Genomic DNA, 26552 nt, shown 5'->3' with positions numbered 1-26552 from the left:
AAGAAAAGAAGGGAATGCTGCCCCCCCCCCAAAAAAATAAGCAAAAGTAAAAAAAGAAACAAAAAGTATAGAAAAATCAATTATATTGCTACATAGAGCAAACATGAACTACAGCAACTCACAAGAGCAACGCACGCTCCGAACTTACAAAACACAATTGACTAGCAAGAGGCTACCTAGAGAAGAACCAGAAAAGGGCAAAATAATAAATAAGGACGGTTTGGGAGTCATTACAAAACTGTTCTATTACAATTATTAGTAGTGAAATCTACCCAGTACTACAAAGTTTGGCCTGGCAAATAAAGTAGGCTCTGCCATACACTTAAAGGGGTTTTCCGGTCCAAATCGATAAGTCTGCAGTCACTCAGTTTGCGCTGTTCCCAAGCGCCGGGTGCTGAACACTGCCCTTACCACTGTCCCCTGCCGGCGCTGCGATCAGCACTAGCAGGGACAATGATGAGAGTAGCAGTGTCTGCTCCCACAGTGTCCACCTGTAAAAATAAGAATAAAATAAAAAATCCTTATACTCACCTGTCCAACGTGTCACCCGCTGTAATCCATGTGACTGATCACGCCGACGAGGCGGGGAAAATGACTCCTGCAGCGAACTGGCCCCAGAGCCGAGCTCAGTGAGCGGTGTCCTGTCACTCACTGAGCGCCTCTCCGTGGCCGCTCACTGCAGCAGCTCATATACCCAAGCGTCTCTGCTGATTGGTCGAATGGATTACAGAGCCAGAAGGGAACCGTGATGAGGGCAGCGTTCAGCACCTGGGGCTAGGGAACAGCGCAAACTGTAAGGCTGATTTCCAAGCGCCGATACATGTCCTACTGACACACGGATGTCATCAGTGTATTTTCAGCGTGAGACACTTTTGCAGATTGCGCATCGGCAAAAAAACACGGACGCACGGTCTGTGTAAACACACTGACATGTGTGCAGACCCATAGATTTAAATGGGTCTACGTGTGTCAGTGTCTCCAGTACGTGTGGAAACTGTCACCACTCGTGCTGGAGACACAGACGTGTGAAAGAGCCCATAATGTAATTTGCTCTGGAATACCAGCAGCCTGGCCTCACATACTCACTTGTTAGGTAGATGCACATGTTTGCCATTCATAGCAGATTTTTCTGCACCAAAAACCTGAGCGTTGGCCGGAAAAATGTTGAGTAAAATATGCGCATTTATAACCCATTTTTACGTACGTTTTCTTTACCCAATCATTTGAATGGGTGAAAAAAGTTGCAAAAACGCTGAAAGAATAGACATTTGTCAGCTTTGAAAAAACGCTTTGACGGTTCAAATCTGCAAGTAGAAAATAAGCAGCGAGAGATTTCAGAAATCTTATTCACTTTGCTGGTACTGTAAACACTGCAGGTTTTTTTCTGAGGCAAAAAAACATGTGGGAAAAATCGTAAGAAATAAAGCAGTGTGTGAACAAGCCCTTAAAGTTCTAAATTATTAGTCATCTATTTTGTGTCACAAAAAGAAAAAAATTCTCTTTCAACATGTTTTACATTCTACTCACATTTACGCTCTAGTTCTGCTCCGCATAGCAATGCCAAATGTACTTCCATTGTTTGATGTATAATGTAACACCGAGAACACAGATCTCATATCAGTGCCAGGTGCATGTACTTGCTTTGGGGTTTTCCATGTCCCAGTATCTCTAACCTAAAATTATACTTGTAAAAATTAATAACTTTCAGTGGTAAAAAGTGTACTGATCTACATTTCAGACTATGAGTCACGTGATGCTGGCTCCAAAATTACTTTCTACCTGCATCACTTCCTGCATTCCGATCAGCAGAATCAGTTTCTGAATATACAAAACACCATTGACATCACGCACACTTTGGTCAGAATTGCTGCTATTTCTTTCCAGAGCGAGCATGCGCTGAGCAACTTGCCATTGCGAGCATGCGCTGAGCAACTTGCCATTGCGAGCATGCGCTGAGCAACTTGCCAGTGCGAGCATGCGCTGAGCAACTTGCCAGTGCGAGCATGCGCTGAGCAACTTGCCAGTGAGAGCATGCGCTGAGCAACTTGCCAGTGCGAGCATGCGCTGAGCAACTTGCCAGTGCGAGCATGCGCTGAGCAACTTGCCAGTGCGAGCATGCGCTGAGCAACTTGCCAGTGCGAGCATGCGCTGAGCAACTTGCCAGTGCGAGCATGCGCTGAGCAACTTGCCAGTGCGAGCATGCGCTGAGCAACTTGCCAGTGCGAGCATGCGCTGAGCAACTTGCCAGTGCGAGCATGCGCTGAGCAACTTCCCAGTGCGAGCATGCGCTGAGAAATTTTCCGATAATTTATTACTGTATAGATAAGATTTTTTTAGCAAATTATTTATGTTTTATTTTAATTTCTTGAAAGGGAGTCTGTCCGCACAGAATGACTGTTGAAAGCAAGTACAGGCTATTGGTGCATCATGGCGGGGTCAAACAATTAAGTGCACCTTCATACCTACTTGTTTTCCATCTATATACACCCTTCTCAGGCTCTATGAAGCAGAGCTGTCAATCAAATAAGGAGGGGTGGAGATAGAAGGACAACAGGTAGGTGGGAAGGTGTATATACACTGCTCAAAAAAATAAAGGGAACACTTAAACAACAGAATATAACTCCAAGTAAATCAAACTTCTGTGAAATCAAACTGTCCACTTAGGAAGCAACACTGATTGACAATCAATTTCACATGCTGTTGTGCAAATGGAATAGACAATAGATGGAAATTATTGGCAATTATCAAGATACCCTCAATAAAGGAGTGGTTCTGCAGGTGGGGACCACAGACCACATCTCAGTACCAATGCTTTCTGGCTGATGTTTTGGTCACTTTTGAATGTTGGTTGTGCTTTCATACTCGTGGTAGCATGAGACGGACTCTACAACCCACAGAAGTTGCTCAGGTAGTGCAGCTCATCCAGGATGGCATATCAATGCGAGCTGTAGCAAGAAGGTTTGTTGTGTCTGTCAGTGTAGTGTCCAGAGGCTGGAGGCGCTACCAGGAGACAAGCCAGTACACCAGGAGACGTGGAGGGGGCCGTAGGAGGGCAACAACTCAGCAGCAGGACTGCTACCTCCACCTTTGTGCAAGGAGGAACAGGAGGAGCACTGCCAGAGCCCTGCAAAATGACCTCCAGCAGGCCACAAATGTGCATGTGTCTGCACAAACGGTTAGAAACCGACTTCATGAGGGTGGTATGAGGGCCCGACGTCCACAGATGGGGGTTGTGCTCACAGCCCAACACCGTGCAGGACGCTTGGCATTTGAAGGGGCCGCAGTAGACGGAGCTGCGCAGAAGCTCCTTGCAGTTGGTAGCTGGAAGCACTGATGGGCAAGGGCAGAGGACACGGGGCTAAAGCAGAATTGTGGCTCCTTCTGATGACTGGCTTATGACATCACATTGATTGTTGGGGGTTAGCTTGCCCTTCAGTGATCATCACTTTCTGTGATGGGAATAACCCTGGTCTTTAGCTTCCTATGCCGCAATGACAATGGGCGGGGGGAGGGCAGACAGCGCTGAAACTGGAACAGCATTGCTTTTTTTAGGTTTTAAACCATTATGACACTTCTGTAAAAAAAAACAAAAAAAAATGTACCACTTTAAATACATTTTATGTACCGTCTGCTGCAAGGAATTATATGAAGATAATTGCTTTCCACTGCATATTTTTGAATATAGAAATAATGGATTTTTTGCTGTGTAACCTAGAGCTAAATATGAGTGATGTGCGGATTTTACCGCCAGGAAGCCAATAATTTATGTTTTTTGAAAAAAAAAAACAGGTTTGGATTTTGAGTGTGAAAATTCGATCCATCTGATGGTCCTGTATTCAGGAGAGTGCAGTGCTATCAAAAATGGAACATAGATTAACCGGCTAATGGCATAGGAACCATTACTCCGATGGACGGGAGGGGGTTAACTCCATGGCGTTTCCCTTTTCAGAACATAAACTGAGAGCGAGGGGTTTTACAATTTTGGCTATTCCGGCTCGGACAGAATCTCCCAGACAAGGTCAGGTCTGTGCTTTAAATGTAATAAAGGTAACAAAGTGCAAATCATATAAAGCACAGAGTTCTCCAGTTTTACTATGAAGTCTTACAGGAGCACTAAACCAGCACAATGCAGGATAAAGACCTAATAACAGTCACATAGATGTATGTAAAAATATCGGAACCACAGAACTAGTGGTTATGAGACATAAAATAATGATCATGGGGATCATACTTAGTAACGTAATCTGTAAGGTATTTTCATAAATGGAGAATTAAATCATGACACAGTTATAATACAGTTGAAGTGGGTCTGTCACCCCAAAATGCCTTTTAGACTAACTTAACAGAGATACAGGGAACTTCACCCTCATAAAAATCATACCAGCACTATACGGGATACTGGTACAGCGCTTGTGAAAATAACTTTTAACCCATGTGCAAACGAGTACGCTTTGCGGTGCACTCATGGCATGGGTACAGTAAAAGGTACAGTGCTAGTATGATTTTTATAGGGGTTAACCCAAAAGGCATTTTGTGGGGACAGACTCCATTTAAATTATCACAGTCATTTTAAACAAACTTTGCATGAATCTATAGTAAATGCAAGTATGAGAAACTTTGTAATATACCTTATCAGCTTCTCTCTACACTTAAACACGTTCTGTCACATGCTCAAAAATTGCATCAAACACCTTGTAAAAAACCCTCAGCTCCCTTGATTCTACCGTTTTTTTTCCATTTTATGCTATGTCATCCCATTGCAGAGATATTCACATTTGTTGCATTTGGAGGGCAGAATGTGAAATCTCTGCTTTCAGTTCAACTGGACATTTCTTCAGAGTCTTCTCTGGGGACATGTGCTTTCAGCCCTAGTTCCCAGAAGTTGCGAATCACAGCTTGTCAGCTGATCTAGCAGAGCTGTGATTGGCAGAATCTGGGAAGAAGGGTTGAAAGCACATGTCCCCAGAGAAGACTCTGAAGAAATGTCCAGCTGAACTACTCAGCACAAAACTGAAAAATGTACTACAATCCTGGAACTCAGGGATTTTTTACTAGGTATTTAATTTAGTTTGTTGAGCAAGTGACAGATTCTCATTAAGAGCCACTTCTTTCCCTCCACCAACCTCTGAAGCTCAGGATCTACTGTGAAACCCCCCCAGCTCAAATCCATGTAGGTCAAAGGCTGCCAGAACAATGAGGTATCAGGTGACACCTCTGTGGAGAAGGGAGGGAAAGTGTGGATGATTCAACCAGCGTGGGAAATACAGACACAGGTAGATGGAGCTGTAGCTTCAAACAACTGTGTTAGATAACTCCACAGCTGGACTCACAGCCACACAGCTCAGTGCTGCTGTATAATGTCCTCCATGTTGCTGTTTCTTTCTCATGTGCTATAGAGAAAGAAGAGAAGGAATTCATCCTTTAAAATGTTCTTTAAAATGACGGCCAAAACAAGAAGGTCAAAAGGATTAATATAATCAGAAAAAAAAACTTCAAATGAACTATAGCAGAACTGAAATTGAAGCTTAGAATTGAGCAGGAGTAGCCGTCACCAAAAGCTGGTCTTATAAGGAATATTAGACCATCTACTGGTCAATTAATTATCTACTATGTATTTTACAGGCAGGAATGTATTGTAAAATTTATCAGACATGTTTAGTTATTCTTGTACTCAGGGCTCAATTTACCTATAGGCCCAGAAGGTTTGATCATAACGGAGGAAGGGTGTTGTTGAAGGGAAAAGTTACATATAAATACATAGAATAGGGAAACTTCAAATGTTGATTGGAGATTTTTGTGGCACTAGTTACATAGTTACATACAGTACAGACCAAAATTTTGGACACACCTTCTTATTGAAAGATTTTTCTGTATTTTCATGACTTTGAAAATTGTACATTCACACTGAAGGCATCAAAACTATGAATTAACACATGTGGAATTATATACTTAACAAAAAAGTGTGAAACAACTGAAAATATGTCTTATATTCTAGGTTCTTCAAAGTAGCCACCTTTTGCTTTGATGACTGCTTTGCACACTCTTGGCATTCTCTTGATGAGCTTCAAGAGGTAGTCACCGGAAATGGTTTTCACTTCACAGGTGTGCCCTGTCAGGTTTAATAAGTGGGATTTCTTGCCTTATAAATGGGGTTGGGACCATCAGTTGTGTTGTGCAAAAGTCTGGTGGATACACAGCTGATAGTCCTACTGAATAAACTGTTAGAATTTGTATTATGGCAAGAAAAAAGCAGCTAAGTAAAGAAAAACGAGTGGCCATCATTACTTTCAGAAATGAAGGTCAGTCAGTCCAAAAAATTGGGCAAACTTTGAAAGTGTCCCCAAGTGCAGTTGCAAAAACCATCAAGCGCTACAAAGAAACTGGCTCACATGAGGACCGCCCCAGGAAAGGAAGACCAAGAGTCACCTCTGCTTCTGAGGATAAGTTTATCCGAGTCACCAGCCTCAGAAATCACAGGTTAACAGCAGCTCAGATTAGAGACCAGGTCAATGCCGCACAGAGTTCTAGCAACAGACACATCTCTTCAACAACTGTTAAGAGGAGACTTTGTGCAACAGGCCTTCATGGTAAAATAGCTGCTAGGAAACCACTGCTAAGGACAGGCAACAAGCAGAAGAGACTTGTTTGGGCTAAAGAACACAAGAAATGGACATTAGACCAGTGGAAATTTGTGCTTTGGTCTGATGAGTCCAAATTTGAGACCTTTGGTTCCAACCACCGTGTCTTTGTACGACGCAGAAAAGGTGAACGGATGGACTCTACATGCCTGGTTCCCACCGTGAAGCATGGAGGAGGAGGTGTGATGGTGTGGGGGTGCTTTGCTGGTGACACTGTTGGGGATTTATTCAAAATTGAAGGCATACTGAACCAGCATGGGTACCACAGCATCTTGCAGCGGCATGCTATTCCATCCGGTTTGCGTTTAGTTGGACCATCATTTATTTTTCAACAGGACAATGACCACAAACACACCTCCAGGCTGTGTAAGGGCTATTTGACCAAGAAGGAGAGTGATGGGGTGCTACGCCAGATGACCTGGCCTCCACAGTCACCAGACCTGAACCCAATCGAGATGGTTTGGGGTGAGCTGGACCGCAGAGTGAAGGCAAAAGGGCCAACAAGTGCTAAGCATCTCTGGGAACTCCTTCAAGATTGTTGGAAGACCATTTCCGGTGATTACCTCTTGAAGCTCATCAACAGAATGCCTAGAGTGTGCAAAGCAGTCATCAAAGCAAAAGGTGGCTACTTTGAAGAACCTAGAATATAAAACATATTTTCAGTTTTTCACACTTTTTTATTAAGTATATAATTCCACATGTGTTAATTCATAGTTTTGATGCCTTCAGTGTGAATGTACAATTTTCATAGTCATGAAAATACAGAAAAATCTTTAAATGAGAAGGTGTGTCCAAACTTTAGGTCTGTACTGTATATATATATACATATATATATATATATATAAAATAAATAGAATAGTTAGGGAATCATCAGAAATAAATTTACCCTTTAAAACATAAGGATAGAGTCTGTATGATATGGGTGGCAGTTTGGGGGCCTTAGGGAACTTGACAGGTTCACTTTATGAAATATTGTGCAAATTGAGAGTTTTTTTTCATTTAATATGTTAATTGGTACGTTTCCTAATTTTAGAAAAGAAATGGAGAACAATGCGTCAAATGTCACAAGCTATTGTAGAATAACATGCAAACTGCATCTTTTTATGCATATTAAAAATGGTTACGATATAAATGTATTTGTTCCACACCTTACTTAGAACACTTATGATTTGTTAAAAACTTTTTAAAGTTTTATGCAAGAATACAGTCATAAATATGTTGACCTTTGTTGCCCTTTTCTCATCATTTTTTATGTTTTGACATCAGTACTTAAAAAAGGTGTAAGAAGCAGCATAAAATATTGAAAAATCTGGCTTAGGCAAGTACGACAATCTAGTGTCTCAATCTGTGCTAAAGTTATATTGCAACTCAATGATAAATGCCTCTTCTCTCAATTCCTTTCACCTTTTGAAGTTTAAAGTGTTAAAGAGTTTGGCCACTACTTTTTTTTATTGATGACTTATCCTTAGGATAGGCCATCAATATCTGATCAGTAGGGGTGCGACGCCTGGCATTCCTGGCGGTCAGCTGTTACCGGCGCCAGCATTGCTTGGGTGCTGCCAGAACACAGTACTTCTGTCAAAACTATAGTGGATGCAGCCGTGTACTACAGATCCACCCCCTATTAACCTGATAGATCTGTAGTACCTGGCTGTGGCAACTATAGCAATGATGGAGCTGTTGTGTCTGAGAACTTCCGGCCACCGCTGTTAACAGCTGCCAGATTTCGAACCTCCAAAGATAAGATATAAATGCCCTATCCTAAGAATACGCCTTCAATAAAAAAAAGTAGTGGTCAACTTAGACCTTCCACTCAATAATTCATATCCTTGGAGAGGCAGGTGGCCTTCTACTCAGTCTAGTATAGTGGTAAAGACAAACACCCAAGGAGTCTCATGCACAGAATTTATTTTTACTTATTTGGACCCATGCACGAGACGACGGCTTTAGGGGTCTTATGGCGACTCCACACACATTAGTTAAAAGTTGGCACAATAAGTTCATTTTATTGGGTCCAGTTGAACGGCCCCTAAAGTCATAAACATACGTAAACCCACAAAAGCTAATAAACTGGAGCCGCTAATGTACAAAGACAAATATATCTGCAATTGGGGGTTTTCAGGTGAAAGCAGGACATAGAGATCTGAATATAAATGTCTCCCCCCACTGTTAAGGCAACAGCCGCTCCAGCGAAGATCTGTCTCCTCAGTTTAGTGATAAATTACTGTGTGCAAAGGGGATAATCGGTATCTTAAAAAAGCATGCACAGACCTCTGTTGCCATAGCAACGCGTGTGTATAACATCACTCCGGCGCTTATCGAAATCACAACCGAGACCGGAGGAAAAAAATATGTTTCCTTATTAGATGCTCTAAGACGGTTGTCTTATGACGGTGTACACACACAATAATCATCGACGGAAATGAGAGCATCTGGCAGGCAAAAACTATTAAGAGAAACGTGGAAATGATACAAAGAAGAGAAAAAAAATGTACAAAAAGGAACACATGAAATGATGTATGCTACTATTGTACAACAATTTGTAATGTCAAAAATCTGCATTTTTGCCACATGTACGGTTTCATTTATTTTACTGTAGAAAAGTCTAATTTTCTTGATAGATCACATCTAAATTTTGAACAAATAATGATAAAACAGAAATAAAATTATAAAATATATTATACATATTTTTTTTCCTTTTTTTTGCCAGTAACTTATTCTGCTATGTTAAGCCTATGATCTTTTGATGTTGTTTTAGAGACCAAACAAAAATTGCTACCAATATTGAGCATCAGCAAAATTTAAAAGCGCTTTTCCGTCTTTATCTAGAAATTTTCTAAAGGGTTGTTTATGCCCAATAAGCCACTGCCCAAGTTTCGGCGGCAGTGGTGATGTCACACCCACAGAGCATATCACCGCTGCAGCCAATCACTAAGCTGAGCAGCTGTACCGAAGGAAACAGTATGAGCCGCCAAGCTCAGTGATTGGTTACAGCGGTGATGCGTGCTGTCCACGTAACGCCGCTGCTGTTCAGGATTTTTCTTGAAGCTTTGTTGCATTTTTTTTCACTGTCCTTCTGTCTCTATTTATGCATGTACATAAGGTTCTGTGAAAAAAAAGAACCCCATTCTATTTTGGCATCAATAACGCCGACCGATTTTGGTGCGCTTTTTGTGTGTTTTTTTCAGCTTTTTTTTTTAACCACCCATTTCTTCCTATGGGTGAAAAAACGCTGAAAGAAGTGACATGCTCTATTTTCCAAAAAAAACATGCAAGGCACAAAATCCTGAACAAAAAAAAAACCTATGATGTGTGAACAGAGAATTCTGGTTTCTCATAGACTTTGCTGGTACTGCAAAAGGCAGCTGAAAATTTGCATAAAAAACTGCATAAAAAAAACCATGATGTGTGAACGTAGCCTTAGTCAGCTTAGTGATTGGTGTGCTATAGTCATTATGTTACTGCTGCAACAAATAAGCAAAGCCCAAAGTAGCGAGCGCAGGAGAGGTGTCGCAGAGGGTGAGCATCGGCTCTTTTTATTATTTTTAACCTAGCGCAAGCAGATAGGCTGAAGAATCTTATTAAAGAGATTCTCCATGAATATTCTCCTTTTATCCTATTTTGTTTGATATTACAATTAAAAACGAGAATTATATGAAGTAAGTTTGTGTGTATGTCTCTGGAGTTCAGCCACTTCTTCTATTCTTCATTGTTCTGGCTGTAGGACAACTGGCTGCAGCAGAAGCTGACCTGCTCTGCACACTCTGCAGTGGTACAAAACACTGCTAAGCCTCATGACTTGGCAAGGAGGGAAAAGGTTTCCATCGGCCACCAGCTGGAGATGTATCTGATCCGTAGGAGTTTAACCCCTTTGTTCTCTGTAGAATTGCTATAAAACTGACTGTGTCATGATTATGCAAAGAACTGTTCACACAATTTGCTCATTTGGACGTCCGTTTTTTGTTTTTCACGTACAAGAAAAACGGTTTCTTTTTTTAAATCAGATATTTTTTATTAAAATATTTTCAATATTACAAATAAACAACAGTGAGACATCACCAAACTGGTAGTGCCTCTCAAAACCCACCCATTCCCCTTCCCCCCACCCATTACAACCCCAAGAACCATATGACAAGAGCAAATTTTGTTATTACAGGCCGTGTACTATCATATAGCTTATTTGACCGTTAAGGCATTGATAAATTGATCCAAGGATATATAGCATAGCATCTGACAATCAGCAATTAGTTATACAGAATATGGGAAACCAGAACATTTCAATCTCAAGTGATATTTAAATTAGACATGACATAATGACCATGAAACATGCTCCATTTACCCCAGATTTTGTCAAATTTACGTATAGCCTTCCGCTTTTTGTACACTCCCTCTTCTAATCTTAATAAAAGACGCATTCTATCCAGGAATTCTTGGAACCTGAGAGGGGAGGGATCCAGCCAATGAGCAGCTATAAGCTTTCTGACCTGGTATAGAGTCCTCTTAACGGCTATTATTTCATCCTCTTCACATCCTATTATTTCCACATGGCCTAATACACACACTTTAGGATGTAGGGGTAAATTACACTCAAACACCATATTAATATATTGCACACACTCATTCCAGAATACAGCGACCCTTCTACACGTCCACATCATATGCATAAGATCTGCTCCTTCCTCTCCACATTTCGGACACATACTGTCATTCCTTACCCCAATGCGCTGTAGAAATTTGGGGGTTCTATATACTCTATGTAATAAATACAACTGTGAGAGTCTATGTGCTTCACATGTAGATAATGTCAGAACACTCTCCACCACATCTTCCCACTCCTCTGAGCATATAGTACCAATGTCACATTCCCACCTCTCCTTGACATTTAAGGGTCTGTCCCACTGAAATTGCTGCATAAGTATCCTGTAAATTCTGGATATCATTCCCTTCCCACCTCTATGGCATAGTAGCGTATTAAACAGTATATGATGTTGGATTTTACTCTGCATATGTCGTGGCTGTACAAACCATGCGTGCCTCAATTGGAGATAAAAGTAGAAACTGGTTTGTGGGACACAATATTCGTCTTTTATCTGTTGGAACGATTTAAGTATTTCCCCCTCTAATATTTGCGCCACATTAGTTATTCCCAATTTTTCCCATATTCCGAATCCTTTAAGTTTATGGATCTCTGGAAGGCCCGCATTATGCCACAATGGAGTAAACGGGGTAAAGCCTTTCATTCCCAACAGCAGTTTGATTTTCTGCCACGTTTTCCCCATAAGTGTTAGGGTCGGGAGGTGTCACCTAGCATCCCACCCCGAAATTCCTGTTTCTAAAAAGGAGATAATCGGCAGATTGTGTGAAAGTAGGCGTATCAGTTTATCCAGGTTCCCGTGAACCAACCCCAGCTGTTGAGTCTGAGAGGCCAGAAAGTATATCCATGGATTAGGTGCTGCTAGTCCCCCCTGATCTTTGGGCCTTCGAAGTGTGTTCAAACTAATTCTGGCCACCCCTTTTTTCCAGATCAGCCCCCGAAACAATGCCTGAAACTTATAAAATATTCTCATGGGGATCCAAACAGGTGAATTATGAAGGATATATAATAATTGGGGCATTACCAGCATTTTAATTAGATTAGTTCGACCTACCACTGATAAGGGAAGTTTACCCCAAGTATTGGCCTTTTGTTGAAACTTGGCAAGCAGCTCAAGTAAATTTAAAGGAATATAATCTCCGATAGATGCGGTCACTCTAACTCCGAGATATTTGAATTCCCGCACAACCTTCAAGCTGGTACTCCCTACCTTCGTATTCTGAGACAAACCATCAACCGGCATAAGGACTGATTTGTCCCAATTCATCCGCAAGCCAGAATAATCTCCAAACTCCGTTATTAGATTCATAGCCGCCATCAGAGATTGTTCCGTGTCACCCAGAAACAACAGAAGGTCGTCGGCATATAAGGCCACCCGCTCCTCCAGTGTTTTGTAGCAGAACCCCTGTATTTCGCTGCTGGAACGAAGCTTAACAGCCAACGGCTCCACAGCCAGGGAGAATAGTAGGGGGGACAACGGGCAGCCTTGATGCATGCCTCTGCCCATTTCAATGTTACCAGAAAGATTACCATTAATTCTAATCCGAGCTACCGGATTGCTATATAACAGTTGTACCCAGGCTCGAAATTCAGCACCAAATCCCATCTTTCTCAAAACAGCCCATAAGTACTCCCACTCGACACTATCAAAAGCCTTAGCGGCATCAAGCGATAGCACTGCCCTACCACCCACATTGTGTGGCTGCATTTGTAGGTTAAGGAAAAGCCGACGCAAATTAATTGCCGTTGACTTGGCTGGTATAAATCCAGTCTGGTCTTCTGCAATCAGGCGCGTAATAACCGTCCCCAATCTGGTAGCCAGGATCTTAGCTAGAATTTTTACATCTACCGAGAGTAAGGATATTGGCCTATATGATTCTGGGTTTAGGGCATCCTTTCCAGTTTTAAGCAAAAGAACTATGTTAGCCTCCCTCATTGAAGTCGACAAGGTCCCCCTCTCCTTTGCTTCCCTAAAGACTTAGAGTAACCTGGGAAGTAAAACCCCCCAGCCTCCTTATAAATTTCCGCGGGGATCCCATCCGCAGAAAAACGGTTTCTAGTTTCATCAGTGGCTTTTGTTCAGAGTTTCATCAGCTTGGTCGTATGAGAAAAAAAAAAGTTTTCTAACCTATGCTTTCAAAAAGTCCATGAAAAATGGACAGCGCTCGGATGGCATTGAGTGTGGTCAGATTTTTTCACGGACTTGTAGACATGCATTTTAATCCGACACTTGAGTCAATATCGGACATGTCACCGCGATTTTGTGCAGACCTCTCAGTCCGCAAAAATAAAAAAAAATAATCAGACATGTGAATAGTCCCTTAGCTATGAAAAACATGGACAGAAATCGTACATGAAAAATGTACGTCTGAATGAGCCTTAAAAGTGAGGGAAATGGTTTTCATGGTTTACTTTACACATTCAGGGTGTTCCTCTAGGTATTAAGTAGTTGTCAGAATTTTGTACTTTATTGTGACCAGGAACAGCTGTACATGATCTCCATCTTGAAATCTAAAGCAGGGATGTCAAACTCAACACACAGAGGGCCAAAATTAAAAACTTGGACAAAGTCGCAGGCCAACCAGTATACAGGATAATGGGCCCCACACAGTCCTCCATACATAATAATGGCCCTACATAGGAGTGGTGGTTCTGGTGTTGCGAGCCAAACAAAACCAGGGGGCCAAATTTGGCCCAAGGGCCAGAGTTTGACATGTATGATCTAAAGCAGACCTGGGCAGTGCGGACCGAGACAGCCGAGGAGCTGGAAAACAGTGGCCCACGGATCGCACCGTGCCATCCCACACCTGCCAACTGTCTCCATCCGCCCGGCCACTGTCTCCATCCGCCCGGCCGCTGTCTCCATCCGCGCTGACTGCCAAATTCGAGCAGTACCACTGACACCAATCAGCTGACACGATGACGTAATTTCATTGCATCAGCTGTGTACTGCGGAGAGTCAGTGCACAGGAGACAGGAGCAGAGCGCCGGGGGAACAGGACCGAGGTGTTCTTTTTTTTTTTCATGTATATGGGATGTTTGGCTGGACATGGGGAGGCTATGGTGGTCTCATCCTGGACATGGGGAGGCTATGGGGGTCTCATCCTGGACATGGGGAGGCTATGGGGGTCTCATCCTGGACATGGGGAGGCTATGGGCCCTCATGCAGCTGTCATGGTGGACATGGAGAGGCTGTGGGGCTCTCAGGCTGGACATGGGGAGGCTGTGGGGCTCTCAGGCAGGACATGGGGAGGCTGTGGGGCTCTCAGGCAGGACATGGGGAGGCTGTGGGGCTCTCAGGCAGGACATGGTGAGGCTGTGGGGCTCTCAGGCAGGACATGGTGAGGCTGTGGGGCTCTCAGGCAGGACATGGTGAGGCTGTGGGGCTCTCAGGCAGGACATGGTGAGGCTGTGGGGCTCTCATGCTGGACATGGGGAGGCTGTGGGGCTCTCATGCTGGACATGGGGAGGCTGTGTGGGGCTCATGCTGTATATGGGGAGACTGTGGGGGGCTCATGTTGTATATAGGGAGGCTCTGTAGGACTCATGCTGTATATAGGGAGGCTGTGTGGGGCTCATGTTGTATATATGGAGGCTGCGTGGGGCTCATGCTGTACATAGGGAGGCTGTGTGGGGCTCGCGCTGTATATAGGGAGGTGGTGTAGGGCTCATGCTGTATAGGGAGGCTGTGTGGGGCTCTTACAGTATATAAGGGGCTCATATATCTAGAAGGGGCTGTATTTGGGTTCAAACGGTATATAGGGGGATGTCAACATACTTTATTCTGCTTAATATTAAGTGATACAATTCATATTAATATAATTATTAATATAACAACTATAATTAACATTGATATTAATATAGAGCAGAATTAATTTCAGCCTATTGGGTCGGCCCTCCACAACAGTCACGGTCTCTCACGTTGCCCCTCAGGAAAATGAATTGCCCACCCTTGATCTAAAGGGATATCCCCATCTCAGACATTTATGGCAGACGAGGGTCCCGTTCAGGTTCTCGTAATTTTGAATAACATTGCAATCTCTTAGGTGTAAAAGAAAATTAAACCTAGAGAGAACCCTCCTGGAATCTCTGAGCGCCAGTGTGAACAGAGTCATATCTATCAGTTTTCTGAAATTTCAAAATCATTCAGTGCGCAGCCTCTGGCCAGGGTAATCAGTTCATCAAGTGCTCCATATCTGTAACATTTCTGTGGAAACACAGCAGCCTGCAGTGATGGCCACCAATGTTCATCTATTTTTAAGAAGGTCAGAGACACTGCAGAAGCCTTTAAGTTCCTTTACAAACATGAACAAAACCTGGGCAAATATATTTAGTGTCTTAACAGAAAATAAAGATCTGCTAAATGAATTGGTGTACAAATGTGTCCACCCTTAACTTTCTGCAATTTTTTTTGAAAGACAATTTCCTGCCAGACACATATGGCATAAACATTACCCAAAAGAGTAACACTATATATATTTTTTTTTTTTGACAATTCTTCCTTTTTGAGAATTGATCCTCCTGATTGTCCTTTCGCTACTTGTTATGAAGCACAAGCTAATATATTACCTCATACTTCTTATGTCCCAGCCACGGATGGCGGTGTCATTGGCTGTAGCGACTTGGGTACAATTGTGGTGAGGGCTCCATCGTCCGGAAGTGAATTTCAGTTGACCTTTACCTTCCAATGTGGCAGAACTTCTGAGCTGTAAAGGAAACACAAAGTCAGGATAAAGAAAAATTGGAGAACTCTGGAGTTAAGGTATCAGTAAACAGAGCAACTGCTATTGTTTTTACTAAATTTTGTGTCTCCATGGTGATAGACTACAAACAACACTGTGTAGTCTGACCCTGCAGACAAACTTATTTGGTATCAACAAATAAATGATGGGTTACTTTGCATGTACTGTAGTTTTGATTAAAGGGAATCTGTCAGTAGGATCAACCTTAAACCATCTATATGGGCATAAAGGTCATAGGAAGCTAAATAAAATGATACCTTAATATCTGCAATCCAAAATGTTATTCCAGAGAAATCCAATTTTTTTTTTATATGTAAACTGTTAAGATTTATGGGTTGGACATAGATCTCCCTAAGAGATTATTTTAAACAGGCGTTACCAGTGCGAGACATGTAATGACTGACAGTCAACTCTCCCCACCCACATGTCTCACGCTTGTAATGCCTCCTTTCATTTGAAATAATCTCTGAAGGTAGATTCTCAGGGAGATCTATGTCCGGCCCTTAGATCTTAACAGCTCATTTACATTTTAAGAAAAAAAGTGGATTTCTCTAGAATAAGACATCGGATCACAGATCTCAAGGAATCATTTTATTCACATTTCTATGAGCTCCATGCCCATATTTATGGCTTAGGAAAGTTAATCCTTTGGACAGGTTCCCTTTAAAATATACCATTTGGTATATAAAACTCCTAGACAACTGATGAGACTCCACGAGACTTCAAAATAATCCTATGTAGTCTGACCCCCCGCAGTCATATTCACGTCTATCTGTCCGCTGCTCTTTTATAATCCACCAATCAAAATTTCAAACCATTCTTCGCTCTTTTTGCATCTTACAGGCACAGGAACAATAAAAAATCTAGCTCGAAAGGTCTTTAAATATTTGTCCAAAACCCCCATAATTAGAAAATCCCATTGACTGGACCGCGCTGCAGTGTAAACAGGTACATGAAAAGCTAAAGCAGGGGTAGAAACAAATTAAAACCTGATAGAGAGAGCACAAAAAGAATAAAAAAGAGCAAGTCACAGTGATTTATGAACACAAATCTCATCCGGCAGATAACCCATGCATTCAGTGATCTTGGCAGAGTTACCCGGGTAATGTTTTCACAAGGATGAACTGTTCTTGAACAATCTACGAGGCACAAATATGCTTTCCTTCAAAACCAGGCGCGCGTGTCTACATGTTCGAACTCTTCTCCCTGAGCGTACAGCGCCAGCCACAACCTTTTTTTTTTCCCTCCCCCTCCCCATACGGAACAGCGATGATTTGCAGTCTATCATTAATAATACAAAGCAACATTGCAACCTGCCATTACGAAGAAGGATTGCCATGCCTCATCAAGTAAATTGACATAATGTGACATTAGTTTAAATGGATTTAGCTTCCAATGCATTCATTGTGCCTTAATTAAATGCAACTTGCTCTGACACTGCCCACCCTCTTCATTACGAGACGTCTGAGCTGTAAATGTGTCCGGGAGGAGATGGGTTAGAGATTCTCGTCTATGAGCCTCGTTGTATTATGTGTTCGCACCGACCGAGGGCCACCATGCTGGCTTCTTCCCGAATATGTGACAGATGCTTGTCTGACAAGGATTCAGTTATTTATTTTCTAATAATCGCACTATTTTATTTTTTTATTTTTTTTTTACCCATTGTAAATCTGACACAAAAGGGGAAAAAAAAGAAATTAACGATACTATGAACCTGGCACATTGTCATTGCATATCACCGGTAAGTAATAACCGCAACAACAATAGCAACTGTGCTTAACAAGAAGATGACTTGGATGTACTGTGAATTATGTTGCGGTGTCAGGATCATCAATGCTTGAAGTGTGAGATTTTGTTTTTCCTCCACAAAACACAGAAGCTCTGGGAAAATAAATGAGAGCAATGCTTGCTGGAAGACTTGCTGTTTACATGTGTTAAGGAAGCCTTTAAAGAAGTGTTTACATAATTGGTTCCAAATGAGTTGATGAGCTGGATCCTCATGAGTATTTATACGCCCCAGATAATAACCACAGATCCATCCAAAGACTACTGATATCAATGAGGCAGCCGGCACTCAAACGAAAAGTTCTACGATAGACGTGGTAAGGCTCTGTTCACATCTAAAGCGTGGTTTCTGTTATAAAAGGGAAAACTCAACACTGGATCGTTTGTACAATGGACACGAGCGGTGACTGACGCACAATTATTCGCCACGGCTTTTGTCGTTTTGATGGAAAAAAAACCCAATGCTAAATCCATTACAAATGGCAGAATATGCAACAAAGGACACCAACTGAGATGTAGAATCATAGAATGTTAGAGTTGGAAGGGACCTCCAGGGTCATCTGGTCCAACCCCCTGCTCAATGCAGGATTCACTAAACCATCTCAGACAGATGTCTGTCCAGCCTCTGTTTGAAGACTTCCATTGAAGAACTCTCCACCTCTCGTGGCCGCCTGTTTCACTCATTGATCACCCTCACTGTCAAAAAGTTCTTTCTATTATCTAATCTGTATCTTCTCCCTTTCAGATTCATTCCATAGCTTCTCGTGTTTCCATGTGCAAATGAGAATAAGGATGATCCCACTACAGTGCGACAGCTCTTCAGATATTTGTAGACAGCTGTTAAGTCTCCTCTTAGACTTCTTTTTTGCAAACTAAACATTCCCAGATCCTTTAACCGTTCCTTGTAGGACATAGTTTGCTGTCTGCTCACCATCCTGGTAGCTCTTCTCTGAACTTGCTCCAATTTTTCTAAGTCTTTTTTAAAAACGTGGTGCCCAGAACTGAACACAGTATTCCAGGTGAGGTCTGACCAAGGAGGAGTAGAGGGAGATAATTATTTCATGTGATCTAGACTCTATGCTTCTCTTAATGCATCCCAGAACTGTGTTTGCCATTTTTTGCTGCTGCAAAATGTGACCAGTGTCTTACTCATTTGGTGGCCCAAACAAAATGATCATGTAGTTGACTACAAAATAAAAATGATCAGTTTAAACAAATACAATAACCTATTAATCAATGTAATAAGTAGTAGATGATACAGGTATACAAGATGATTTTGGGTGATGATATTGATTGTTGGACATCAACAATGAAAAAGAGAAAGAAAGAAAGAAGGAAGAAAGAAAGAAAGAACACAAGTGTAAAGTCAGAGGGAATCATGAGAACTACAGGACATAGGATATCTCCAATTGTCAGAAGAGCAAACCTAAAAACTATGATCATCTATCTACACTGGAGGTGAATTCACACAAGGTAGAGTGAAGCATAAATCATCGAGAAGAATGGCACTACCCATTAAAGGGAGTTAACCAGAATTAGACAAATGAGTCAGATGAAGGAGCATGAGTGATTGCAACAGCTTTTAAGGATGTAAACACAGCAAGCACCACCCATGCGCACCCGTTACACATCACACATGTACGGAGAATGTCGTAGATGGGTTTAAGGAGTCGTCTCGTTCTTTTTCAGGAAGCGCACTGCTCTCCTGCCTCCAGACTTCCTGCGTGCCAGACAACAGTGCATTCCTAAAGATTGACAGTTCATGCAGTAAACATGGTTGTCCCACTGGTCCAAACTGTGAACTGTCTCATTCTGCAAACGGATGCAGCTTTACCTCTGCACCATTGGAGGAAAGCAAAGGGACTGAAGCTGGCCAGATCTGACTAGCTTCAGAACAGCGCTTGCAGGCTCTAAGGCGAAGAGCTTGCAAAGGCACCCTCCTTGCAGGGACAGAGTTGCGGGATGAAAATTGGGCAATTGCCCAGGGCCCTGATCCCAAAAGGGCCTCACTGGTTTGGCACTGCTGTTGATATGCCAAACAACAGAAAAAAGCAGCAGTCAGGCAGCAGTTACAGCAAAGAGAAGAGACACTAAGATGCTGCAGGGATGAGAACTTCTGGATGCCGGCTGGATGGTGATCATCTGGCACACAACATGAAGAGTGGCTGATCCAGTTGCAGGAAGGAAATATTGCAGCCAGTTGTTCGCTCCAAAATTAAAGAGGCAGCTAGAACAAAGTGCAGGAGCATTACAGTGAGAAGCTGTCACAGCTGTTCAGCTGCCTGCACTTTGGTGGGAGCCAGTGGACAAGCTGCTGAACAGTAAGCACAAGTCCTTCCATCATAGTTAATTAGCCAGCAAGGGGTTAATCAGCATGGCATTTTAGCAGTTTGCGGCCTATCCACAGTCTAGCAAGGTGGAGAGGGGTTCTGTGCACAGCACAGGTCACTGCTGTACATAGCGATAACGGGAGGGTGACATAGCAGAAGCCAACAGCTACAGTAGGTCAAGAAGAGCGGACCAGATTGAAGACCTGGTTCTTGCAGTATGGGCAGTTTAGTCTGCCCCTCACGGTATGTGTTTATTTGTGCATATATGTACAGTACAGACCACAAGTTTGGACACACCTCATTTAAAGATTTTTCTGTATTTTCATGACTACGAAAATGGTACATTCACACTGAAGGCATCAAAACTATGAATTAACACATGTGGAATTATATACTTAACAAAAGAGTGTGAAACAACTGAAAATATGTCTTATATTCTAGGTTTTTCAAAGTAGCCACCTTTTGCTTTGATGACTGCTTTGCACACTCTTGGCATTCTCTTGATGAGCTTCAAGAGCTAGTCACCGGAAATGGTTTTCACTTCACAGGTGTGCCCTGTCAGGTTTAATAAGTAGGATTTCTTGCCTTATAAATGGGGTTGGGACCATCAGTTGTGTTGTGCAGAAGTCTGGTGGATACACAGCTGATAGTCCTACTGAATAGACTGTTAGAATTCGCATTATGGCAAGAAAAAAGTTTCTTCAAAGTAGCCACCTTTTACTTTGGTGGCTACTTTGAAGAACCTAGAATATAAGACATATTTTCAGTTGTTTCACACTTTTTTGTTAAGTATATAATGCCACATGTGTTAATTCATAGTTTTGATGCCTTCAGTGTGAATGTACAATTTTCAGTCATGAAAATACAGAAAAATCTTTAAATGAGGTGTGTCCAAACTTTTGGTCTGTACTGTATATCGATCAGATATTTATATACACATACATATAATTTCATGCACAGAGAAATTTTGGCAAACTGATGAAACTGTACAATACTTTTTCTGATGCCTGTTACCACTAATAGATACAGTTCTGCCCAGTGGATGGTGCAGCCACAGGAGCTTACCATGCCATCCAGTGTGGGATGTGATACAATACGGACATGCTGTGGCAAAGGCCATGAGCTATGATGGCGGTGGTTTATCACCCCATCCAGAAGCCACGGTCAGATGATCACCAGTTACCTTCCACCCCAACCCCACCATGCAACTCGATTGCCAGGTTATTGATTTGTTACTTTAGCAGATGGAGTCCGATAAGGAGTCTCATGGCTACCATGTTACTACTCTTAGGCTATGTTCACACATCTTGGGTTTTTCAGCATTTTTTGATGCTTTTTTTTTAAATGCAAATTTGCAGCTTTGTTTTACAGTACCAGCAAGTCTATGAGATTCCAGAAATCTCATGCACACACCTTGTTTTTTTTATCAGGATTTTGTGCTTTGCATGTTTTTTTGCAAAATAGAGCACGTCACTTCTTTCAACACTTTTTCAGAATTTTTCACCCATTGGAAGTAATGGGTAGTGAAAAAACGCTGAAAAAACGCCTAGTGTGAACATAGCTATCAGGTTTTGCTGCATTTTTAGTGAAAATAAGCAAGTACAACAGTATGTGAAACATTTATTTTTGTGATTTTACCATCTTGTCTTGGTCACCGAGATGGTAGTTTGATTAGTAGAGTTTAATTAAATTAGTGATGTGTACAGTTAAACATTGGCTGAGCTACCTGTGAGATTGAACAATATCTATGGCTCAGGGAGGTGTGAAATTGAACAATGCCTGTGCAACTGAATGGAAGACCATAGTGTGAAAGTACATAGTGTCATACAAACTCAATGCACTGTCAGTGTTTTAGATTAACTATTTCTGAACAATTCACCTCCTCCACTGTTATGCCAAAACCAGAATGCCATTTTTTTTTCACTGAACTTTATGTACATGCATAAAAGAGACAAAAGGACAGTGAAAAAAACGCACCAAAAACAAGCAAAAAAGCAAGAAAAATCCTTTACAACTTCCTGACAAGAGATCAGGTTTTGCTGCAGAAAAAAAAAACACTGAAAAAACCATGATGTGTGAACATAGCCTTATTGTACAGGGTCAAATAGGATGCTTGTCAAGGCTGTATATTCGTAGTCCCCAGTGGTGGGGGGATAAAAACTGACTTTGTCCCTGGCTGGAATGGGGAGGGGGGGGGGACCTAGTGATGTGGGAGCAGATAGGGTCTGGTTTCTGGGCATAGGAAGGAGCTCATTGGATGCAGGTCACCTGGGCTCAGACACGGAGGAGGAGGTATAAAAGGTGGGCACCATCTTAGAGTTCAGTCCAGTCTGTGAGGAGAAAGTGAGAGTGGAGGAGAAGGGGAGCAGAGGCTCCGCTGGAGTTCTGCTCCAGAGCCAGGCCCAGGGACACGGGCAGGGCGAGAGGGAGAGAGGAACAAGGAACAGAACAGAAGGAGAAAGGAACAGAACAGAAAGACAAGGAACCAAAGAATAGAAAGGCCCAGGAACACGAAGGTAGAAGGGACCCTAAGGACCCAGGAGATTACGGGTGACGGGTCAGGCAAGAAAAGGTTACCGGATCCCAAGTTGGTGGAGGCAAATAATCCTCAGCCAAGAACCGGAGGTCGTGATCATTTATTGGTGCGACCCCTCGCTAAACCTACTAGGAAGGCACCACATAGGGCCAGGGAAGCTGGCGACAAGTTCTCCCAGAGAAGGTCGGAGGCAGCCGGACATAAGTTTGGTCACTGGTGGGGCACGGCCAGAGGAAGGATAGAAGGGAGTTCTGTACCATGCTCCTGAATTGCCTGGGGGTTGACCGATCCCCGCACCTGGTGGACGCAGCACGGCTTGAGCAGTCCTACTCGCGCAAAAGTGACTTGGATAACAACTGTAAGTAAAAGAACCTGAACTGCAACACCTTGTCTTTGTGCTTCCTCGTCGTGTCAGCACTAACGGTATGGGGACGCCCCGCACCATCACCCCCAGCATCCTACCACACTGCCCTGAGGCTACACTTTTCCTGTGGGGAGTTATACTATCTCAGCTGCACACACCATCAGCCTCAGCGGACTGCCTTGCAGTGGCGGTTTATAATAGCCGCAACCCACGGGTGGCGTAGTCGGACATTGCAAAACATATAGAAGACTGCCACTGGTCTGACCACCCTGAGCCACGGACCGGGTTGCCACTACTACCCCCATTATTGCCCTGTTGCCCGGCTCCGAGTGCCGCACGGCCCAGGGGGCGAGTCATTTCCACAATAGAATGTTATTTTGTTGTTATTCTGATGGCAAAGGCTGGACCCACCAAATACTGATTTGATTTAGATTTCTCTTTTGTTAATTCACTTCACATTTTTTAATTGACAAAAATAATCTAATAATACTTCTTTCAAAATAATTCTGACTTTTTTTTGTATTTTTTGTCCCCACCTTCCTAACTGCAGATATACTGTAAAGAATAAACCTATTGTGGACTCAGCATGAGAAAAATGACTTTTCCTTACCTAATACTGTGGCAACTAACAAGTGTGAACTTCTTTTCACTGATCAGTTTTCTACATGAAGGAAAGGAGACATCCATCGTGCTGTGCACCACAAGCCAAGTGCCAACATGTAGATGTAAATATTCCCTTACAGTAGGTGTATGGCATTGCTGCCTACTATCTCATAGTTGTGAGAGTAAATCACTGACGATACTGAAGGAACAATGTAGGGAGCTGAATTTTGCCTAAAGAATACTGGAAAATATCGCTTTATACATAGACACTACTCCGCAGGGCCTGATGGCAGGTTCCTAAATGTTGGCTCCCCTGCAGAGAGCCTGATTCACAAAGCCACAGATGAAGTTCCTGGCTTACAGTGTTTATGGAGATGAGGAGGGAAGAAGTGAGAATGTTTTTGTTAAGGCTCCGTGATGTTAGCTTCTCGAACACATTTATAGCAGGTTTGTTTTTATCATCTACAATGGAAAATTGAGTTTTCAAAGATAAAAATGTTTTTAGGCTTTTCTCTTGCACAGGATGGTGTATATATATATATAATCGTCTTATCCCGTCTGTCTGTCTGTCCAGGAAATCCAGCGTCGCTGATTGGTCCGGCCGCGGCCAATCAGCGACACGGGATTTGAGAAAAAGATGGCGGCCGTTAGTGGCATATCTGCAGGACGGAGGTCAGCAGCGATGCAGCAGGGAGATGACCGGCGCGATGCGCTCATCTCCCGAATGCTAGCTGAACGGAGGACCGGGGAGCGGCGACGCCGGTCGGGATGCTTCTGCTGCGAGCAGCCGCGCATCTCCCGGCTTCTCGCATCGGAAGTAGCCGCACAAGCAGTGCCGCTCCCCGGTCCTCACTAATACGACGCTGATTGATCGCGGTCGACGCCCGAGACCAATCAGTGATATGGAAGGAAAATTTAAACGCCGCTCTGCTGATTGGTCGCGGCCGGCCACCGCGAACAATCAGCATTATTGGCGCCACATTTAAACCTCGCTCTCCTGATTGATTGGTCGCGCCCGCCGGCCGGCCGCGACCAATCAGCATTATTGGCGCCACATTTAAACCCCGCTCTGCTGATTGATTGGTCGCGCCCGCCGGCCGACCGCGACCAATCAGCGATTTTGGCGCCAAATTTAAACACCCCTCTGCTGATTGGTCGCGTTTGAAGGCCGCGACCAATCAGCATTATTGGCGCCAAATTTAAACACCGCTTTGCTGATTGGTCGCGGTTGCGACTAATCAGTGATTTTGGCGCCAAATTTAAACACGCTCTCCAGTCCTCACCAACACGGTTCGCTGATTGGTCGCGGCCACCGGCGGCGACCAATCACCGATTTTGCCGCCAAATTTAAACACCTCTTTGCTGATTGGTCGCGGTTGCCGACCGCGACCAATCAGCGATTTTGGCGCCAAATTTAAACACCGCTCTGCTAATTGCGCCCGGTCGGCCGCATACATATTCTAGAATACCCTATGCGTTAGAATCGGGCCACCATATAGTATATATATATATATATATATATATATATATATATATATATATATATATATACACACACACACACACACACACACACATATACAGTACAGACCAAACATTTGGACACACCTTCTCATTTAAAGATTTTTCTGTATTTTCATGACTATGAAAATTGTACATTCACACCGAAGGCATCAAAACTATGAATTAACACATGTGGAATTATATACTTAACAAAAAAGTGTGAAACAACTGAAAATATGTCTTATATTCCAGGTTTTTCAAAGTAGCCACCTTTTGCTTTGATGACTGCTTTGCACACTCTTGGCATTCTCTTGATGAGCTTCAAGAGGTAGTCACCGGAAATGGTCTTTCAACAATCTTGAAGGACTTCCCAGAGACGCTTAGCACTTGTTGGCCCTTTTCCCTTCACTCTGCGGTCCAGCTCACCCCAAACCATCTCGATTGGGTTCAGGTCTGGTGACTGTGGAGGCCAGGTCATCTGGCGTAGCACCCCATCACTCTCCTGCTTGGTCAAATAGCCCTTACACAGTCTGGAGGTGTGTTTGGGGTCATTGTCCTGCTGAAAAATAAATGATGGTCTGACTAAACCCAAACCGGATGGAATAGCATGCCGCTGCAAGATGCTGTGGTAGCCATGCTGGTTCAGTATGCCTTAAATTTTGAATAAATCCCCAACAGTGTCACCAGCAAAGCACACCCCACCTCCTCCTCCATGCTTCACGGTGGGAACCAGGCATGTAGAGTCCATCCGTTCACCTTTTCTGCGTCGCACAAAGACATGGTGGTTGGAACCAAAGATCTCAAATTTGGACTCATCAGACCAAAGCACAGATTTCCACTGGTCTAATGTCCATTCCTTGTGTTCTTTAGCCCAAACAAGTCTCTTCTGCTTGTTGCCTGTCCTTAGCAGTGGTTTCCTAGCAGCTATTTTACCATGAAGGCCTGCTGCACAAAGTCTCCTCTTAACAGTTGTTGTAGAGATGTGTCTGCTGCTAGAACTCTGTGTGGCATTGACCTGGTCTCTAATCTGAGCTGCTGTTAACCTGCGATTTCTGAGGCTGGTGACTCGGATAAACTTATCCTCAGAAGCAGAGGTGACTCTTGGTCTTCCTTTCCTGGGGCAGTCCTCATGTGAGCCAGCTTCTTTGTAGCGCTTGAAGGTTTTTGCAACTGCACTTGGGGACACTTTCAAAGTTTGCCCAATTTTTCGGACTGACTGACCTTCATTTCTTAAAGTAATGATGGCCACTAATTTTTCTTTACTTAGAATTTGTATTATGGCAAGAAAAAAGCAGCTAACAGTCTATTCAGTAGGACTATCAGCTGTGTATCCACCAGACTTCTGCACAACACAACTGATGGTCCTAACCCCATTTATAAGGCAAGAAATCCAACTTATTAAACCTGACAGGGCACACCTGTGAAGTGAAAACCATTTCTGGTGACTACCTCTTGAA

At 43.0% G+C, this 26552-nt stretch overlaps 1 protein-coding gene across 1 annotated transcript in view; it reads right to left on the bottom strand.

The window, feature by feature from the left end:
* EIPR1 (EARP complex and GARP complex interacting protein 1) overlaps window positions 1-26552 on the bottom strand; it is a 285709-nt gene that overhangs the window by 46094 nt on the left and 213063 nt on the right. Inside the window, exon 6 of the mRNA XM_073674209.1 lies at window positions 15802-15938. Within this exon, the coding sequence (XP_073530310.1) occupies window positions 15802-15938 (137 nt within the window). The remainder of the gene's footprint in view (window positions 1-15801; window positions 15939-26552) is intronic.

Source organism: Phyllobates terribilis, unplaced genomic scaffold (genome assembly GCF_046119375.1).
Source record: "Phyllobates terribilis strain yellow unplaced genomic scaffold, ASM4611937v1 Scaffold_3__8_contigs__length_932513732, whole genome shotgun sequence".
Lineage (NCBI taxonomy): Eukaryota > Metazoa > Chordata > Amphibia > Anura > Dendrobatidae > Phyllobates > Phyllobates terribilis.
Note: the sequence above shows the minus strand (reverse complement) of the source record. Positions and strands in the feature narration are given on the sequence as shown.